The 16,516-nt window shown below is 40.2% G+C and overlaps 1 protein-coding gene across 1 annotated transcript in view; it reads right to left on the bottom strand.

Annotated features, from left to right (window-relative positions):
- The window catches only part of LMBRD2 (LMBR1 domain containing 2), a 30,880-nt gene that overhangs the window by 12,960 nt on the left and 1,404 nt on the right, over positions 1–16,516 (bottom strand). Inside the window, exons 2-7 of the mRNA XM_064140448.1 lie at positions 10,509–10,736; positions 10,023–10,102; positions 5,293–5,388; positions 4,541–4,708; positions 3,344–3,554; positions 333–407 (exon numbers count right to left, since the gene is read on the bottom strand). Of these exons, the coding sequence (XP_063996518.1) occupies positions 333–407; positions 3,344–3,554; positions 4,541–4,708; positions 5,293–5,388; positions 10,023–10,102; positions 10,509–10,682 (804 nt within the window). The 5' untranslated portion in view covers positions 10,683–10,736. The remainder of the gene's footprint in view (positions 1–332; positions 408–3,343; positions 3,555–4,540; positions 4,709–5,292; positions 5,389–10,022; positions 10,103–10,508; positions 10,737–16,516) is intronic.

Here is a 16,516-nt window from a genome sequence, read left to right as displayed (position 1 = left end):
AAAAAGGAAATTAGGTGGAAGACAAAGAAGTAGCAAGCACCCTTTATTACTTATTTGTGAATGCTTGGGGCATTTCATGTAACTGAAATGCTCACTCTAACCACAGATTTTTCTGTTTCCAAAATACTATACAGATCGAAATAGAGCAGATAATTACATAAAGAAAGCATTCCACAAAGAATTTGGACTCAAAATGTGGTCACAAACTCACAGGAGTTCAAGCTAAGATTTTAAGTTAAGCAGAAAGGAAAATAACATCCATGTATTTAGCAGGTGTAGGAAACACCTCCTTCCAATTAAACAATTATGACCAAAGATGAGTAATTTATTACCTTCTTCAGTATTGTATCAACACATTTCCTCAAAGGGTGGTTATACTTGATACTCTCACTTACTTTACGAACTTCCTGTTGAGGAGATAAACAGGACAGCATTGTTTCATTGTGTTAAACAGGTGTAAAAAAAATTATGGGGTCAGGTAAGAGTTCCAGCCCTCCCAATGAAAAATATAACCACAAGAGCTTAAAATCAGCAGAACTTCCTAAAAGCCACAACTTTACTAGACATGTAATGAAAGATAATTTAAAGAGTATATATTAAGAATATGTAAGTTTTTTGGTTTTTATAAAAATCCATGATGTTAGTATGAAAACACAACTCAGTGTGTGGAACATTGCTTTCTATGCTTCAATGCTAGGAAATACTCTCTTGATTCAGTTGCAGGTAAAGAGAAGGAGTTTCTATCCTACCTCTTTAATTTCACTTTTTTTTTCTTCAAGCAGCTTGATGAATTCCATTTCACACCACTTCATTTTATACTTTCCTCATATTTAATTCCACATGGCTCATTTCTCTGAGGTCATTTGGCATTTATCAGTCATAAAAAGATGCTACCTAACAGCTAGGTACGTTGTGTCAGAATCAGATTTAGTGAGAATTCAATTTTATTCTTTATCCTACTGGCAATTCAGACATGAATTTTTGATGCTTTTTCATTGTTGTTACAAAGAACACTTGAAAAAAAATATATCTAAGTTCTGGAAGACAGAAATAATCATAAGGGTTTAAGAAATCTTCACAGATCAGGCAAACACAAGAATTGTATTTGTTTTGTGTGACAAGCTTAAAAGGACGCAGAAAGACAGTCCTTCAAACTACAGAATACTGTTGTAGCAGATGTCTATCAGTAGTACTGGGTTCCCTCTTGATCTGATTAAGCTGTGGCAAAGAATTTTTGGTATGTAGTGGGATTATGAAAAACAAATTAAATCCTGCAAGAATGTCTGTAAGAGTCAATCCTAACATTCATATTTGAAAAAACAAAAAAGAAAAAAAGTAACATCCAGTATTACAGATTCCCATGTTTTCAGACTCTCTGACAAAGGAAGAAAACTAAAGCCTAAACTAGCTAAGCAACAATATTTTGTGATTTGACACACCAGTGAATGACATTCACAATCAAGTTCTCAGAGTCAGCACTGGCATTCTTAAGAATTTTAATATATTTGAACACACTGCACTATTCCTATGACAGTCGAAAATAAAATATTTGCCACGATTTCTAAGGTATAGTTCAATTGCTTCTAAAGTAAAAAAGCCAGGGAAGAAAAAAATGAAGTATGAAGCACCAAATCTTGAAAAGAAGTTTTATCATGCCTCAGCAATACTGTGTATTTTATGTTGCGTATCACAGAATGGTTTAGGTTAGAAGGGATCTCAAAGATCATCAAGTTCCAACTCACCAACATAGGCAGGGATATCTCTCGCTACAACAAGCATGATGTAACCTCAACCTGTTTGTCACCATACCTGACCATAAGATAGCAACCTAGTACAAGATACTCTTTTCAGGAAAGTTTGCTGCCTTCCTGGTGTCTGAATTTGGGATGTCACCACAAGACTGAAGAGTTTAGTGCAACTTTCAAACTACTACACATTTCTGCACTTTCACATGGTTAGAGATGTCACAACAAAAAGTCTGAGGTCAGTGAAAACAGATTTCAGAGCCCTTGGAACAGTGCTAAAATGTTCAGAAGCTCCAGTAGTTCTCCACCTTCGCAATATTATGGTGAGACTTTTGAATAAGTTGACTATCTTACATCAATACCTGGCACCAGGCCTAGTGCTTCTTCCAAAACTTTGGGATTTTAAGCACTGGAAAAGCCTTTGAGGCACAAATTATACTGTGTTTAAGGGTATAGAGTAGAACAGAATGGAATATCTTCAGTTGGAAGAAACCTACAACGAATATCTGGTTCAACTGCCTAACCATTTCAGGTCTGATCAAAAGTTAAACATGTTAGGGGCATTGGCCAAATAACTCTCATACACTGACAAGCTTTAGGTATCAACCGCTTCTCTGAAAGCCCATTACAGTGTTTACCTGTCCTCCCAGTGAAGAAATGCTTAATATCTAGTCTAAAACTCACATGGTGCAGCTCTGAACCACTCCCACACATGCTATCACTGGACGCTAGGGAGAAGAGATCAGCATCTCCCTCTTCAGGCATTTGGATGAGGCTCTTGATTTGCTTTTAGTCAGATCTAAAATGGCCAGGTAGCTGACTTGATGACAGTCATAGGCCCCTTCCAATTGATATACTCCATTCTATTCTAAGTGCTATCCTGGTAAACAAACCCTTTGCTGCTTACCTTATAGTAAAAGTTGTGAAGTTCTATCCCAGTTCCATGATTGTAGCAACTTCTCCAAAACACTACTACTGAAGAATGAAGATTCTACTACTACTTTAAGAGTCCTACAACTCTTCATGAGTATTATTTCCAAGCCATGCTACCAGCAGAACAGGAACTAGGCTATTTAATGGGTGGCATTATTTATTCTTAAGCTACATTAAAGCCCATTGTTCACTCATAAATTAATATTATAAATGTCATCTCAAAAGACTGTCTTCTTAAAAGGCACATTGCACAGTCCCATGAGTCCAACTTACAAACTCTTCTCAAGATTCTAGAAATACACTGGGGAGCACAGCATAAAAGCAGACATACAGAGATTGCAAGAAGAGTAGTAAAACATCTGTACATTTTATTTTCAAGTTCACTCTGGAATGTTGTTCACTAGTGGACAATATTACTCCAGAGGTGTCACTTAAAAGAATAAACCAAATAAGTAATGGTTATCAAATTCCCAAGTTCTTCACATGATGGATTACTTCACTTTTAATTTTTACACAAGATCAAGAGGGATGATTTTTTTGTTACTGATATTCCATATTAAGTTTACATCACTTACATTTTCTTGCCACAAGAGTCCACCATCAATAAATTCAGAGATGATTAACAGCAGCCTTCACTTATTTCAGAGCAAAAGCTATTTACTTACCTCCATAATATCCTCTAAATTCTCTTCTGCATCTGCTTTTTCAGTCATTAGTTTAGCAGCTTTGAAATAGGTCTTCATGAGCAGATAACCCCTCTTGGCCCCATTCCAGTGAGAACGGGGAATTTCCACCAAACCATAACCCAAAAGCAACACAAGAAGAAAGAGACCCCATGTGTTTGCAGCAGCTATCCCAATAGTCTGAAGCTGGTTCCTAAGGGAGAAAAAACACCAACAAAACCCCAGTCAAACAAAACACACACACATGCCACCACAACAACAACAAAAAAGAATGAACAAGCAAAACAAAATAATCAATCACAAGAAGGAAAACAAATGAGAAAAACCATACTTCCTTACTCACAAGAAAGCAACCTTGAAGTATATATGCACCAATATGGCTTTCAAGTTTACAGAAACAGTATGATTTGTAACTGCTGTCCAGGCCCAGTCTGCTATTTGACTGTATTTAAAGCTGCCATGATTATTCTGTATCTCCCATGTTTCTGCCCACTCCAATGGAAAGACAAAAATGTTTGTTTTCTAATGAAAGGAAGATATTTCTTAAAAAAAAAAAATGTGTATTTAGCAAACTTATTGAAATTGAGGGAAAAAAACATAATGGCAGTCATTTTAAGAAACAGCTTCAGGATTTTTATTCAGCTGTGGAAACTCACAGTATCACAGTATCATCAGGGTTGGAAGAGACCTCACAGATCATCAAGTCCAATCCTTTACCACAGAGCTCAAGGCACTCAAAGCAGCTAGGCATTATATGACAGTGTTTACTACTGTATCTAGTATGGAAAACCATTAGCAATATTATAAATAACAATTACTTTAACACACCTTATTGCTTTTAAACATAAACAACAGTAGAAGTGCTACACAGGAAATACAGACACAGCCACTTTGAATGATATTATACTGAAAACACTGAAAAAGTTTCAGCACTATCTTTGCATATGCACTTGTAGGGAGGAAAAAAAGGTAACTGCAAATACAAAAGATTCCTCTCTCAGAGAAATCAAAATCAGAAACCCAAAAGACAGATGTCTGTAAATTGTCAAACAAAAAAGCTGTCTAGCAAAACGAGATAAACAAAACTTTTCTTTTTATAATGACGCATTTCATCCACAGAAGAGACCACCTGTGACAATTTCTAGTAACTTATGCAAGTGCTTACAACATTATTCTTACCATTGTAAATTGAAGTTTGGGTTTACAGCCACATATATTAAAAATGCTCCAAAAATCAGCAAATAAGTGCCATAATAGATTGCATTCTCAATCAATGCAGTTTTAATCTTTCCAGTAATGGAGAACCCTCCTGATCTAGCATATGACTGCATGAAAGGTAGCAGAATCCTAGAAGGAAGCAAACAAAAATCAAACCAAATTAGACAATAAAATAAAAATAATTTTTAAAACCTTCAACCAAACCAATACCAAACAAACAGTGACAGGATACTGAGACAAGAGTGTTTAAGATAAAGACTCATAAGCTCATTAACAAATTAGCTAGCTACATTATCACTCTAGATGTACTGGTCTGATGGCAAACCTTAAATGAGCTACATAAAAGTGATATACCTAGTTCTACCACAAAAAAAATCTCTCTTTAATTAGAATTCATTACCAACCCTCGAATTCTTGACTGAGCTACAAAAACAATGACTGGAAACTGTATGAATCTACACTTGAATCTAACCCAAAAGCACAGTCAAGCTGTTTGCTGTGGCTATATCTGCACCTTCATATAGTATACCCTCAACAAAAAGAATTACAATACTATTCCAAAATTACCCAATATATTAATGGAATTATTTCTCTTATATGATTAGCTCTGTGGAATAGTGATATATGTGTTTAAAGACTCTGTTATGACTTTTAAGATGCTGCACCTAAACATACCTGAACAAAAGTCTGTTATATTCTTTTGCCTTACTTACCATGTCAAAAACTGTGATGTCCAATATACAACGCGCCAGAAAATTGGCATAATTCCATTAGGAATATAACTCCATGGTTTGAAACACTTCTGCTTGCTGTAACAACATACAATAGGTTATTAGTAGTAGAGCCAAGAGTACAAAACATACCTTTAGAAAGGTCTTTGAAAGACCTTTTAGAAAGGCCTTTGAAAATATCATTTGACTATATTCAGTTGACCATCAGCTATCTCACAATTTATCATTCCCCTCACTGCAGGTAATGTATCTGGACAAGACAATTTTCTTACAGGAAGAAAACAGTAGATCAAAGCAATGAGGCAATTTAAGACTATAGTTTGGGGGGGGGGGGGGGCAGTAGGCACTTCCTACACACAAATTAAAAACACTTCTACAGACAGAAAACCATTCAATTTTACTTAGTATAGCAGGTTTTCAAATGAGTATCTACAGATTCTACCACTTAGTAGTAACAACAGCATACTAGCAGTTCCTTTTCTTTTTTCTCCCAGATAGATTTAGTCAGGTTTATATAATTCATAGATGATCTGGATGAGGGCATGGAGTCAGTCATCAGCAAGTTTGCAGATGACACTAAGCTGGGGGCAGAAGTGACTGAGCTGGAGGGCAGAAGGGCTCTGCAGCGGGACCTTGACCGCCTGGACAGATGGGCAGAGGCCAATGGGATGGGGTTCAATAGCTCCAAGTGCAGGGTGCTGCACTTTGGCCACAACAACCCCATGCAGAGATACAGGCTGGGGTCGGAGTGGCTGGAGAGCAGCCAGACAGAGAGGGATCTGGGGGTACTGATTGATACCCGCCTGAACATGAGCCAGCAGTGTGCCCAGGTGGCCAAGAGGGCCAGTGGCATCCTGGCCTGCATCAGGAATGGTGTGGTCAGCAGGAGCAGGGAGGTCATTCTGCCCCTGTACTCTGCACTGGTCAGACCACACCTCGAGTACTGCGTTCAGTTCTGGGCCCCCCAGTTTAGGAGGGACATTGAGATGCTTGAGCGTGTCCAGAGAAGGGCGACGAGGCTGGTGAGAGACCTCGAGCACAAGCCCTACGAGGAGAGGCTGAGGGAGCTGGGGTTGTTTAGCCTGGAGAAGAGGAGGCTCAGGGGTGACCTTATTGCTGTCTACAACTACCTGAAGGGTGGTTGTGGCCAGGAGGAGGTTGCTCTCTTCTCTCAGGTGGCCAGCTCCAGAACAAGGGGACACAGCCTCAGGCTGCGCCAGGGGAAATTTCGGCTCGAGGTGAGGAGAAAGTTCTTCACTGAGAGAGTCATTGGGCACTGGAATGGGCTGCCTGGGGAGGTGGTGGAGTCGTCGTCCCTGGGGCAGTTCAAGGCAAGGTTGGATGTGGCACTTGGTGCCATGGTCTAGCCTTGGGCACTGTGGTAAAGGGTTGGACTTGATGATCTGTGAGGTCTCTTCCAACCTTGGTGATACTGTGATACTGTGATACTGTGAAATCTTGAGCATATATATAAACATATCACAGAATTGCCAGGGCTGGAAGGGACCTCAAGGATCGTCCAGTTCCAACTCCCCTGCTATGGGCAGGGACACCTCACACGAGACCATGTTGCCCAGAGCCACATCCAGCCTGCCCTTTCCAGGAGACTGGAAAATGGCCAACGTGATCCCCACCCACAAGAAGGGTCGGATGGAGGAACCTGGGAACTACAGACCCGTCAGCCTGACCTCAGTGCCAGGGAAACTGATGGAGCAGGTTATCTTGGGGGTGATAAGAGCACACCTGAGGGATGGCAAAGGGATCAGGTCCTGCCAACGTGGGTATAGGAAGGGCAGATCCTGCCTCTCCAACCTGATCTCCTTCTATGATCAGGTGACCCGCGTGGTGGATGTGGGCAGGCCTGTGGATGTGGTCTATCTGGACTTCAGCAAGGCCTTTGACACTGTCCCCTACAGCAAACTGCTGGCTAAGCTGTCAGCCCATGGCTTGGATGGCAACACTCTGTGCTGGGTTAGGAACTGGCTGGAGGGCCGGACCCAGAGAGTGGTGGTGAATGGTGCCACATCCAGCTGGCGGCTGCCACTAGTGGTGTCCCTCAGGGATCAGTGCTGGGCCCCATCCTCTTTAACATCTTCATAGATGATCTGGATGAGGGCATGGAGTCAGTCATCAGCAAGTTTGCAGATGACACCAAGCTGGGGGCAGATGTGACTGGGTTGGAGGGCAGAAGGGCTCTGCAGCGGGACCCTGACCGCCTGCACAGATGGGCAGAGTCCAATGGGATGGGGTTCAATAGCTCCAAGTGCAGGGTGCTGCACTTTGGCCACAACAACCCCAAGCAGAGATATAGGCTGAGGTTGGAGTGGCTGGAGAGCAGCCAGACAGAGAGGGATCTGGGGGTGCTGATTGATACCCACCTGAACATGAGCCAGCAGTGTGCCCAGGTGGCCAAGAGAGCCAGTGGCATCCTGGCCTGCATCAGGAATGGTGTGGTCAGCAGGAGCAGGGAGGTCATTCTGCCCCTGTACTCAGCACTGGTTAGACCACACCTTGAGTACTGTGTTCAGTTCTGGGCCCCCCAGTTTAGGAGGGACATTGAGATGCTTGAGCATGTCCAGAGAAGGGCAATGAGGCTGGTGAGAGGCCTTGAGCACAGCCCTACGAGGAGAGGCTGAGGGAGCTGGGATTGGTTAGCCTGGAGAAGAGGAGGCTCAGGGCTGACCTTGTTGTTGTCTACAACTACCTGAGGGGTGGTTGTGGCCAGAGGGAGGTTGCTCTCTTCTCTCAGGTGGCCAGCGCCAGAACGAGAGGACACAGCCTCAAGCTACATCAGGGGAAATTTAGGCTGGAGGTGAGGAGAAAGTTCTTCACTGAGAGAGTCATTGGACACTGGAAAGGGCTGCCCGGGGAGGTGGTGGAGTCGCCGTCCCTGGAGCTGTTCAAGGCAAGATTGGACGTGGCACTTGGTGCCATGGTCTAGCCTTGAGAATTGTGGTAAAGGGTTGGACTTGATGATCTGTGAGGTCTCTTCCAACCTTATTGATACTGTGATACTGTTGTAAACACTCCCAGGGCTGAGGCTTCCACCACTTCTTTAGGCAACTTGTTTCAGTCTCTCATCACCCTTAAGGTGAAGAACTTCTTCCTAACATCTAATCTGAATCCACCCACCTCTAGTTTTGCTCCATTCCCCCTAGTCCTATTGCTACCCAACATCCTAAAAAGTCCCTCACCAGCTTTCTTGTAGGGCCCCCTTCAGCTACTGGAAGGCCACAATAAGGTCTCCTCAGAGACTTCACTGCTCCAGACTAAATACTCCCAACACTTTCAGTCTGTTTCCAGTCCTCTGGTCATCTTCAGAGCCCTTCTCTGGAGATGCTCCAGCAAGTCCATATCTTTCTTGTAATAAGGGCTCCACAACTGGATGCAGTACTCTATGTGGGGTCTCACCGGAGTGGAGTAGAGGGGAAAAAAATCACCTCTTTTGACCTTCTCTTATGTATTTGAGGTTACATAAACTTATTGAGCCAATACTTTTCTGACAGATAGTGTTTGCTTCAGAAAAGCAGAGTCTATCCACACTAAGACACTTTGTTTTCTTTCCCCACATCTGTGTGAGTAATGAAGCAATGATGAGTCAAAGGGCAATATGCTCATTTTAATGGGAGTATCTATAGAGAAGTAATTAGTGCTTTCCAGCGTCAAACTAGTTAAGCCCGAGTTGCCAGTGTTTATGTACACCAACTAAAATATTTCCCAAGTTATCAAATTACCATGGAATGATAGGTAGTGTGACTAAAGGTTTCAAAGTTTTCACCAACAGTTACCTACTTACTACTAAAGTTGTTATTTCTTGGTTTATATACTCAAGTACAACCTCCATCAGCATGTTCTGAAGCTATAGGTAAACTCAAAGGATACTGAAGTTTTCAAACTGTGTGTTTACTGAACTATGTTTAAAGTATGCTGGGTGGACTTAAATAAAGGGTACAAGGTTGTGTCATTATGTCTGCTAAGTTACTCTTATTCCATGGATATACAATGTCCAGATAGCATCTGCTTTAGGACAACAGACCTGGCAATAATTTGCATGGGCATAACAAACGACAGCTTAAGTGTTCTGATCATCTTTCAGACAATGACACAGCACACATCTACGAGATGTAGAAACAAAGTAAGCTAAAGGAAGAGCAATCATGGAAAGAGTTCACATTCACCTACATTCACCATGTTTTAAAGACTACTTCACGTCAGAAGGCAGTGAGCAGAGTGCCATTAATTTGATAGAATACCCTAAGTTTCCAGTAATTCAAACTACCATACATATGCAATTATAATAAGCAATTAGACATGCTGCTTACATAGAGAACAAGCATACTAATTTCAGTTATAATGCATCATATCAGACTTTCAGGTCCAAAAATCTTTAAGACTGTGAAAGAAAGATAAGCATTTATTAAGACCTCTCATCCCAGGCTGCTTGAAAAACGTTTTAGTTATGAAATAGAAGAAATCTGGTATAAATTTTTTTAAAGAAATTTTTATGTAATCAGTTAAGAATACTACACACTATTAATAGATGCAGATGCACTTATCCCTTACCTTCCTGTACGCTTACAATCTTCAAGTGTTGTACCACACTGTCATGACTTACCAGTCTTAAAAAAGATAGACTGCTATCATAATAAAAACTAAAATCATAAAACACTACTTTAAGAAACACTACAATTAAGAAAGAATATAGGTCATACCTTGGAGCAAGTGTAACATAAGTGCCATTACTTTCTGCAGGGCTGGAGTTAACAGCAAGCTTGCACCGATTATAAATAGTCTAAAAGACAATATTTTACATCAGTGACCAAAAAAATATAATATTTATTTTAAAACACTAAGTCTCACTTTTAAAAATATTTACTGTACTCCAGTTTAAAATGCAATCTGCAATACAAGTAAACAAGTGGAAGTGTTTATGTGCTGCCTACAGAGATATAAAGAAAGGTTACAAACAAATAATGACACTTGAAACATGTGAAATAGATTTAACTGATGAGCTCAACAAAAACAAAAATTCACTGTAAACATGGGTCTTGTCAATCAAAAAGGCAACAAGAGGTCAGACTAGTAAGATACTATTTGGAAAATTTGTTATTTAAGACACCATCTTTATAATTTATGGGTTTTAAGAACATATTGCACATATGCTGTGCCACTAAGCAGAAAGAGTGCAAATTTCTTACCGTGCTCACATCCAGAGGCAGTATAAATACAATAAGAAAGCAGAGATACCACGCTAATAATGTTGCTATGATCACAAGCCTATGTTGTTTCTTGAAGTCCCCATATCGATGAAGTAAGAATAAGGCCAGAAAAAAGACAAATACAATCTCAAGACCCAGTGCTGCACCACTCATTATTGAACGTTCACTTCAACCACAGCACAGCTTGCTTAAGAAAGGAGATCACAACTGCAATACAAAAAGATATTTAATTACATTTAAATCTCTAGAAGATACTCAGAAAATAGTTAATACACATTCTGACTTTTTCCCCCTTTTTTTAAAAATGATAAAATCAACTGATTTGGACAAATGGTTAAATGTTTAAATGGTTTTGGAATGGTCATCAGCAACTTTTCATAAACAGACTGCTCCCTAACTATGTATTCTTGATGCTCTGTTACTCTGGGTACAAATGCAGCAAAGTTTAGTCTACTTGTGATGTAGCTCTTTTGGGTTTGAAATTTCATTTAATAAAGTGGCAATATGCTAGCTAGTTCACCTTCCTATTCCTGTTTTTCTCCAGGGAAACAAAGTTCTCAGTTTCTTACTAGTCTTGCCCTGATACATTTTTGCTTCACTTAATCTTTCTGGGTTTAGTTACTCTGGGATTTAATCAGAAGGGATAGAGATGTCTACAAAGTCCACAGACCGCCACAAGGGCACTTCACAGACTTAAAAAATGTTTATAACTCTTCACATACTATATTTTGGCTAGATGATTTGCAAATCATTAATCCAAGATATCTTACCTATTTCTCATTTATTCTAAGCACAGATTTGCCTAGCCATCCCTGTTTTTTTTTTAGAAAAGTCTTTTGTATTCATAGTAGTAGAGTAGCAAATGCCACCAAAAAATAATCAATAAAAAGACATATTACTGTATACCAAACTCATTCAGGCAGTGGTATCTGATATATAGTTTTGAGTGCCCATTATAGCCACAGCCCACACTATATAAACAAAGAAACAAAAAGTTAAAATAATTGTACAACATCTCCTCCATTAGTCACGCCCATATAACTTTTTACTACAGTTATACCTAAATAGCTCAAATAGGTGAAAAGCTTTTGTGCAAGATACTGCGCATAGCTGCTACCAAAGCTTCCCAAAAGATTACAAAAATGTGCAGAATTTCCTGAACCAGAGAGAGAATTGACTTAATTCAAAGACAACAATATTTTGCAGTTATCAAAGTTGCTATTTTCATCTTAAAATACAAAACCAAAGGCCTCGTTTTTACCAGACTGCAACAGATTACGAGATGTTTTGAAAAAAAATACATACACATTTCCAGTATTACAGGTCAAAATGTTTAGTTAGAAACCACACAAACAGCTGAAATGGTAAAAACCTACAAGATGATAAATGTAATAATTGACAGTAGCTCTTAGGGTGAATTAGATTCTGCCTAACAGGACAGCCATACATAATCACAGAATGTCAGGGGCTGGGAGGGACCTTGAAAGATCTAGACTGACCATCCTGCCAGAGCAGGATCACCTATACTACATTATGCACACTTTCGACTCATGATACTAAGATTATGTACATCAGACCTTAAAATACGCTACCGCAGGCAACAGTGCTATCAAGCCTTGCCTTCGTGTGGCGGACAGCACTCATCTCTAATTCTGGTTGTTAAGTCAAAGAAAGGTAAGTTCCTTACTCATAATTCTATTCCTTCATTTTATTTACACAAGATGCTCATTAGCATACATGTCCCCAATACAGGCCGAGTTAAATTCTTGAACCCCTGGAGAATGTTTTCCTGAGATTCACTGAATACTTCAGAAGAGTTTCCTCATACTGCAAGACCCTCAACTGCTTAGAAGATGTTAATCAACAATACTCTGAAAGCAAGGGTATCTACTAGCACATTTGGTTTTTTTGGAGAGTAAGGCTGCTACAGATGAATTCAAGTAAGATCAAATGCTGAAATGCCAGCACTGAAAGAACAACTTAACCAATAAATGAAAATAACACACAAGCGTATGCTTTTGCTTCATACAGACAAAATCATTATTTTGTGAATGGAAGTACAAACATTTCAAAATTCTGACAATAAACCCTCCAGAGCGGGAATCAAGCTACTAACTCTTTGCAAAGGCAATAAAGGGCTTAGTTCACACTTAATTCCCTTGGAGACTCCCTATTAACAACAGTGTTCAATTACCTTGCCAGCCTCAAAACTAAACCACACACATGACTATCTGCATTACAAATGAACTACTCAGCCTGGTTTAGAAACACTCAAATTACTAAATGAAACAGCAGAGAATGAAAAACCCATAATTCTCTGAGCTTTTGCATGGCACCAACTATAACCTCAAAGACATTGCTATATTAAATACTGAACAGGAAAAAAAACTACAACATATCTGTGAAGAAAATATCAAAGTCTCAGGGTGGACTCAAACAGCCCTTTAATCAGAAATCCCAGATGAGACTGCATCACAGTCTTTTCCTACTTCACAGGAAAGCATTTTACCAGCAGATTGTTCATTTTGCAGACAGTGTAACTGGTGCTTTGATCCTTCCTAGTCTGCAGATTTCTCATTGTTGTCCAGGACACTCTCCAGCTTACTCACATCCTTCTACAAAGATCTAGAGCCCATGCAATATCATACCTAACACATGAGAAGGCCTTAACTGAGTAAACATGGCTTCACATGTTTACTGAATACATACACAGAAGCATAATTTCTGTAATGCTCCCTTCACATAATCATCTTATTACACCCTCCAAATTCTTTCCCTCTTAGAAGCACAATGCTGTTTGCTATCCTGCATTTATGTAGCTGACTGCTACTTCTTAAGTACAGACACAAAACTACCCACTTGCACCCTTCCCTCTACCACACACTTAGAATGATAGAATCAGCCAGGTTGGAAGAGACCTCCAAAATCATCCAGTCCAACCTAGCACCCAGCCCTAGCCAATCAACTAGACCACGGCACTAAGTGCCTCATCCAGTGTTTTCTTTGAACACCTCCAGGGATGGCAACTCCACCACCTCCCCGTGCAGCCCATTCCAATGGCAGTCACTCTCTCTGGCAACAACTTCCTCCTAACATCCAGCCTAGACCTCCCACAGCACAACATAAGACTATGTCCCCTTGTTCTGTTGCTGGTTGTCTGGGAGAAGAGACCAACCCCCACCTGGCTACAGCCTCCCTTCAGGTAGTTGTAGACAGCAATGAGGTCACCCCTGAGCCTCCTCTTCTCCAGGCTAAACAACCCCAGCTCCCTCAGCCTCTCCTCGCAGGGCTGTGTTCCAGGCCCCTCACCAGTTTCTCTGTCCTTCTCTGGACAGGTTCCAGTATCTCAACATCTCTCTTGAATTGAGGGGCTCAGAACTGGACACAGGACTCAAGGTGTGGCCAGACCAGTGTTAAGTACAGGGGAAGAATAATCTCCCTTGTCCTACTGAATCCTACTTCTGAATCTTCAAGGCAGGGTCTGGAAGCCCTCCTACCTTTACACCTGTTTAAGTTTCAAAAATCCCTCTTTCAGTCTTTATGAGTATCTTAAAGGGTACTTGACAAGGCACTGGCATACTTAATCACAACAGTAGCTGTTCCCAATGTTCTTCCTAAGCAAAAACATCCCAAGTAAAAAAAGTCCTGTTAATGACCAAATCTAACAACTCAACAATTTGTCCTTTAAAAGCTGACACTGTCTTTTACAAAGCTGTTATATTCTAGATGCAAATAAATAGGTTTTGTTCAAGAATTTTATTTCAGAAATTCAAAAGAAAGCAGACTATTTAGCCAACCAGTAGTTTTCCCTATCCTTCAAAAATTATTAGTAAAGACCATTGCCATGCTTCTGATTTTCTTGTCTTTGTTATTTCAGCAATTTTGAGAATACTGTATCATTTATTGTTAGTGCTGTTCCCTAAGAGTGCCAATGGCATCCTGGCCTGCATCAGGAACAATGTGGCCAGTATGACAAGGGAGGTTATTCTTCCCCTGTACTCAACACTGGTCGGGCCACACCATGAGTACTATGCCCCTCAATTCAAGAGAGATGTTGAGGTGCTGGAACGTGTCCACAGAACGGCAACAAAGCTGGTGAGAGGCCTGGAACACAAACCCTATGAGGAGAGGCTGAGGGAGCTGGGATTGTTTAGCCTGGAGAAAAGGAGGCTCAGGGCTGACCATATTGCTGTCTACAACTACCTGAAGGGAGGCTGTAGCCAGGTGGGGGTTGGTCTCTTCTCCCAGACAACCAGCAACAGAACAAGCAGACACATTCTCAAGTTGTGCCAAGGAAAGTATAGGCTGGATGTTAGGAGGAAATTCTTCCCAGAGAGAGTGATTTCCCATTGGAATGGGCTGCCCAGAGAGGTGGTGGAGTCACTGTCCCTGGAGGTGTTCAAGAAAACACTGGATGAGGCATTTAGCGCCATGGTCTAGTTGATTGGCTAGGCCTGCGTGCTAGGTTGGACTGGATGATTTTGGAGGTTTCTTCCAACCTGGTTGATTCTATGATACTAAGTATTCTCAGACAAAGACCATCAAACTTGGAGAAGTTACATTTCTAGACATTTTCAGTATTTCAGTTAGAACACTTAAGGAAACAAGCAGATGGAGTTTCCAAGCCTTAGTCCCTATTTTAAACATCATAATTAAATCTTGGGGGAAGGGAAATTATGAAGAAAATTAGCAAACTATGAAAGATTCCTGTTTGGAATTCTGCTAGTTTCTGTAGTTTCTTCCAGCACATTTCACAGTATGCCACAACACCTGTGCTAGCTTTCTGAAGTCTGCCCTACTCTGCAGAACTATGCTATTAAGAGTACTAAAGTAAGACTCCGCTTTATGGACATGATTAAACCGTTTGGACTCATAAAACTGTCCCACATTAAAAGCCATTATTCCCTTCATCCTTAACCAACAATATGGGCTGACTTCACATTTTAGAAACCTTAAAAAAAACAAGAGCTGAAGCAATAAAAATAAACCCTCAGGTTACTTTTTTATATCCAAGTCTGCTTAGTGTGTTGTTTGGGTTCGGTTTTGAATTTGGCTGTAGTTTTGGTTTTTGTTTTTGGTGGGTTTTTTCCACTTCCTTATTACACACTGACCCTCGCAGCTTCAGGAAACAGTTAAGTATTTATAAGCAGGTAATGGAGAGATGAAGACCTGCTTGCTCTCAGCACTATGACAAAACTACCTACAGAAAGAAAACATTCATAAATGGCCTAAGACAACTAAACAGAGAACCTCTAACTGCACCATCTAGGACAAATACTCTCTGAGATGAATTAGTAGAATTTATTGCTAAGAAGCAGCATCAGTCTATGTACTGATAAATATTTTATTAGTAATTTCAGCTATCTTGCAATGAAGAACATATTTTACAGTGATTAAACATTTAATTGCTTGTATATCAATATTTAAGGTAAAAAGTTTTGTGTCTGCTTATCTTAAGACAAAAATAATAGCACTTAAAACAGCAGCATTTCCCAGTTTAGTGCAAGACTAGGTCCTCCATAGAGCACTAACTGAAAGACAAATGGTTTACCAAGGTAAGCATAGATTTGTGTCCTCACAAGCAAGCAAGGACTATGAGTATAAAACCACAGGAAGTTTCTTTGCTTTACATGTCACTATCTTGTCCTCTAATAAAGGATACTCAAGTACCATAGAGGCTGATGCTTTTATATGGCTTAGGGGAATGCTCTGGAAATAACACACCAAAGAAAATAATTTGCTTGGAAAAACTAAAATATAATCAGGCACAAAACTTGTACCATTGCAATAAGAATCTAGAAAACACCAGAAATTGCAACCTGAGGCACCAGATGATTTGCATTCACATAGAACAGGTGTCAGTAAGGCAGTCAGACACATCATTACAACCCTAACACTGCATTAGGGTGAACTTGAACTATTTAGTAATTCAGAGCTCTTAAAATATAGTTTGATTTAATGCCTGTTAGCAAATTCTCCTTTCAATT

Source organism: Pogoniulus pusillus, chromosome Z (genome assembly GCF_015220805.1).
Source record: "Pogoniulus pusillus isolate bPogPus1 chromosome Z, bPogPus1.pri, whole genome shotgun sequence".
Taxonomy (NCBI): domain Eukaryota; kingdom Metazoa; phylum Chordata; class Aves; order Piciformes; family Lybiidae; genus Pogoniulus; species Pogoniulus pusillus.
This window is presented reverse-complemented; position numbering and strand designations above follow the sequence as displayed.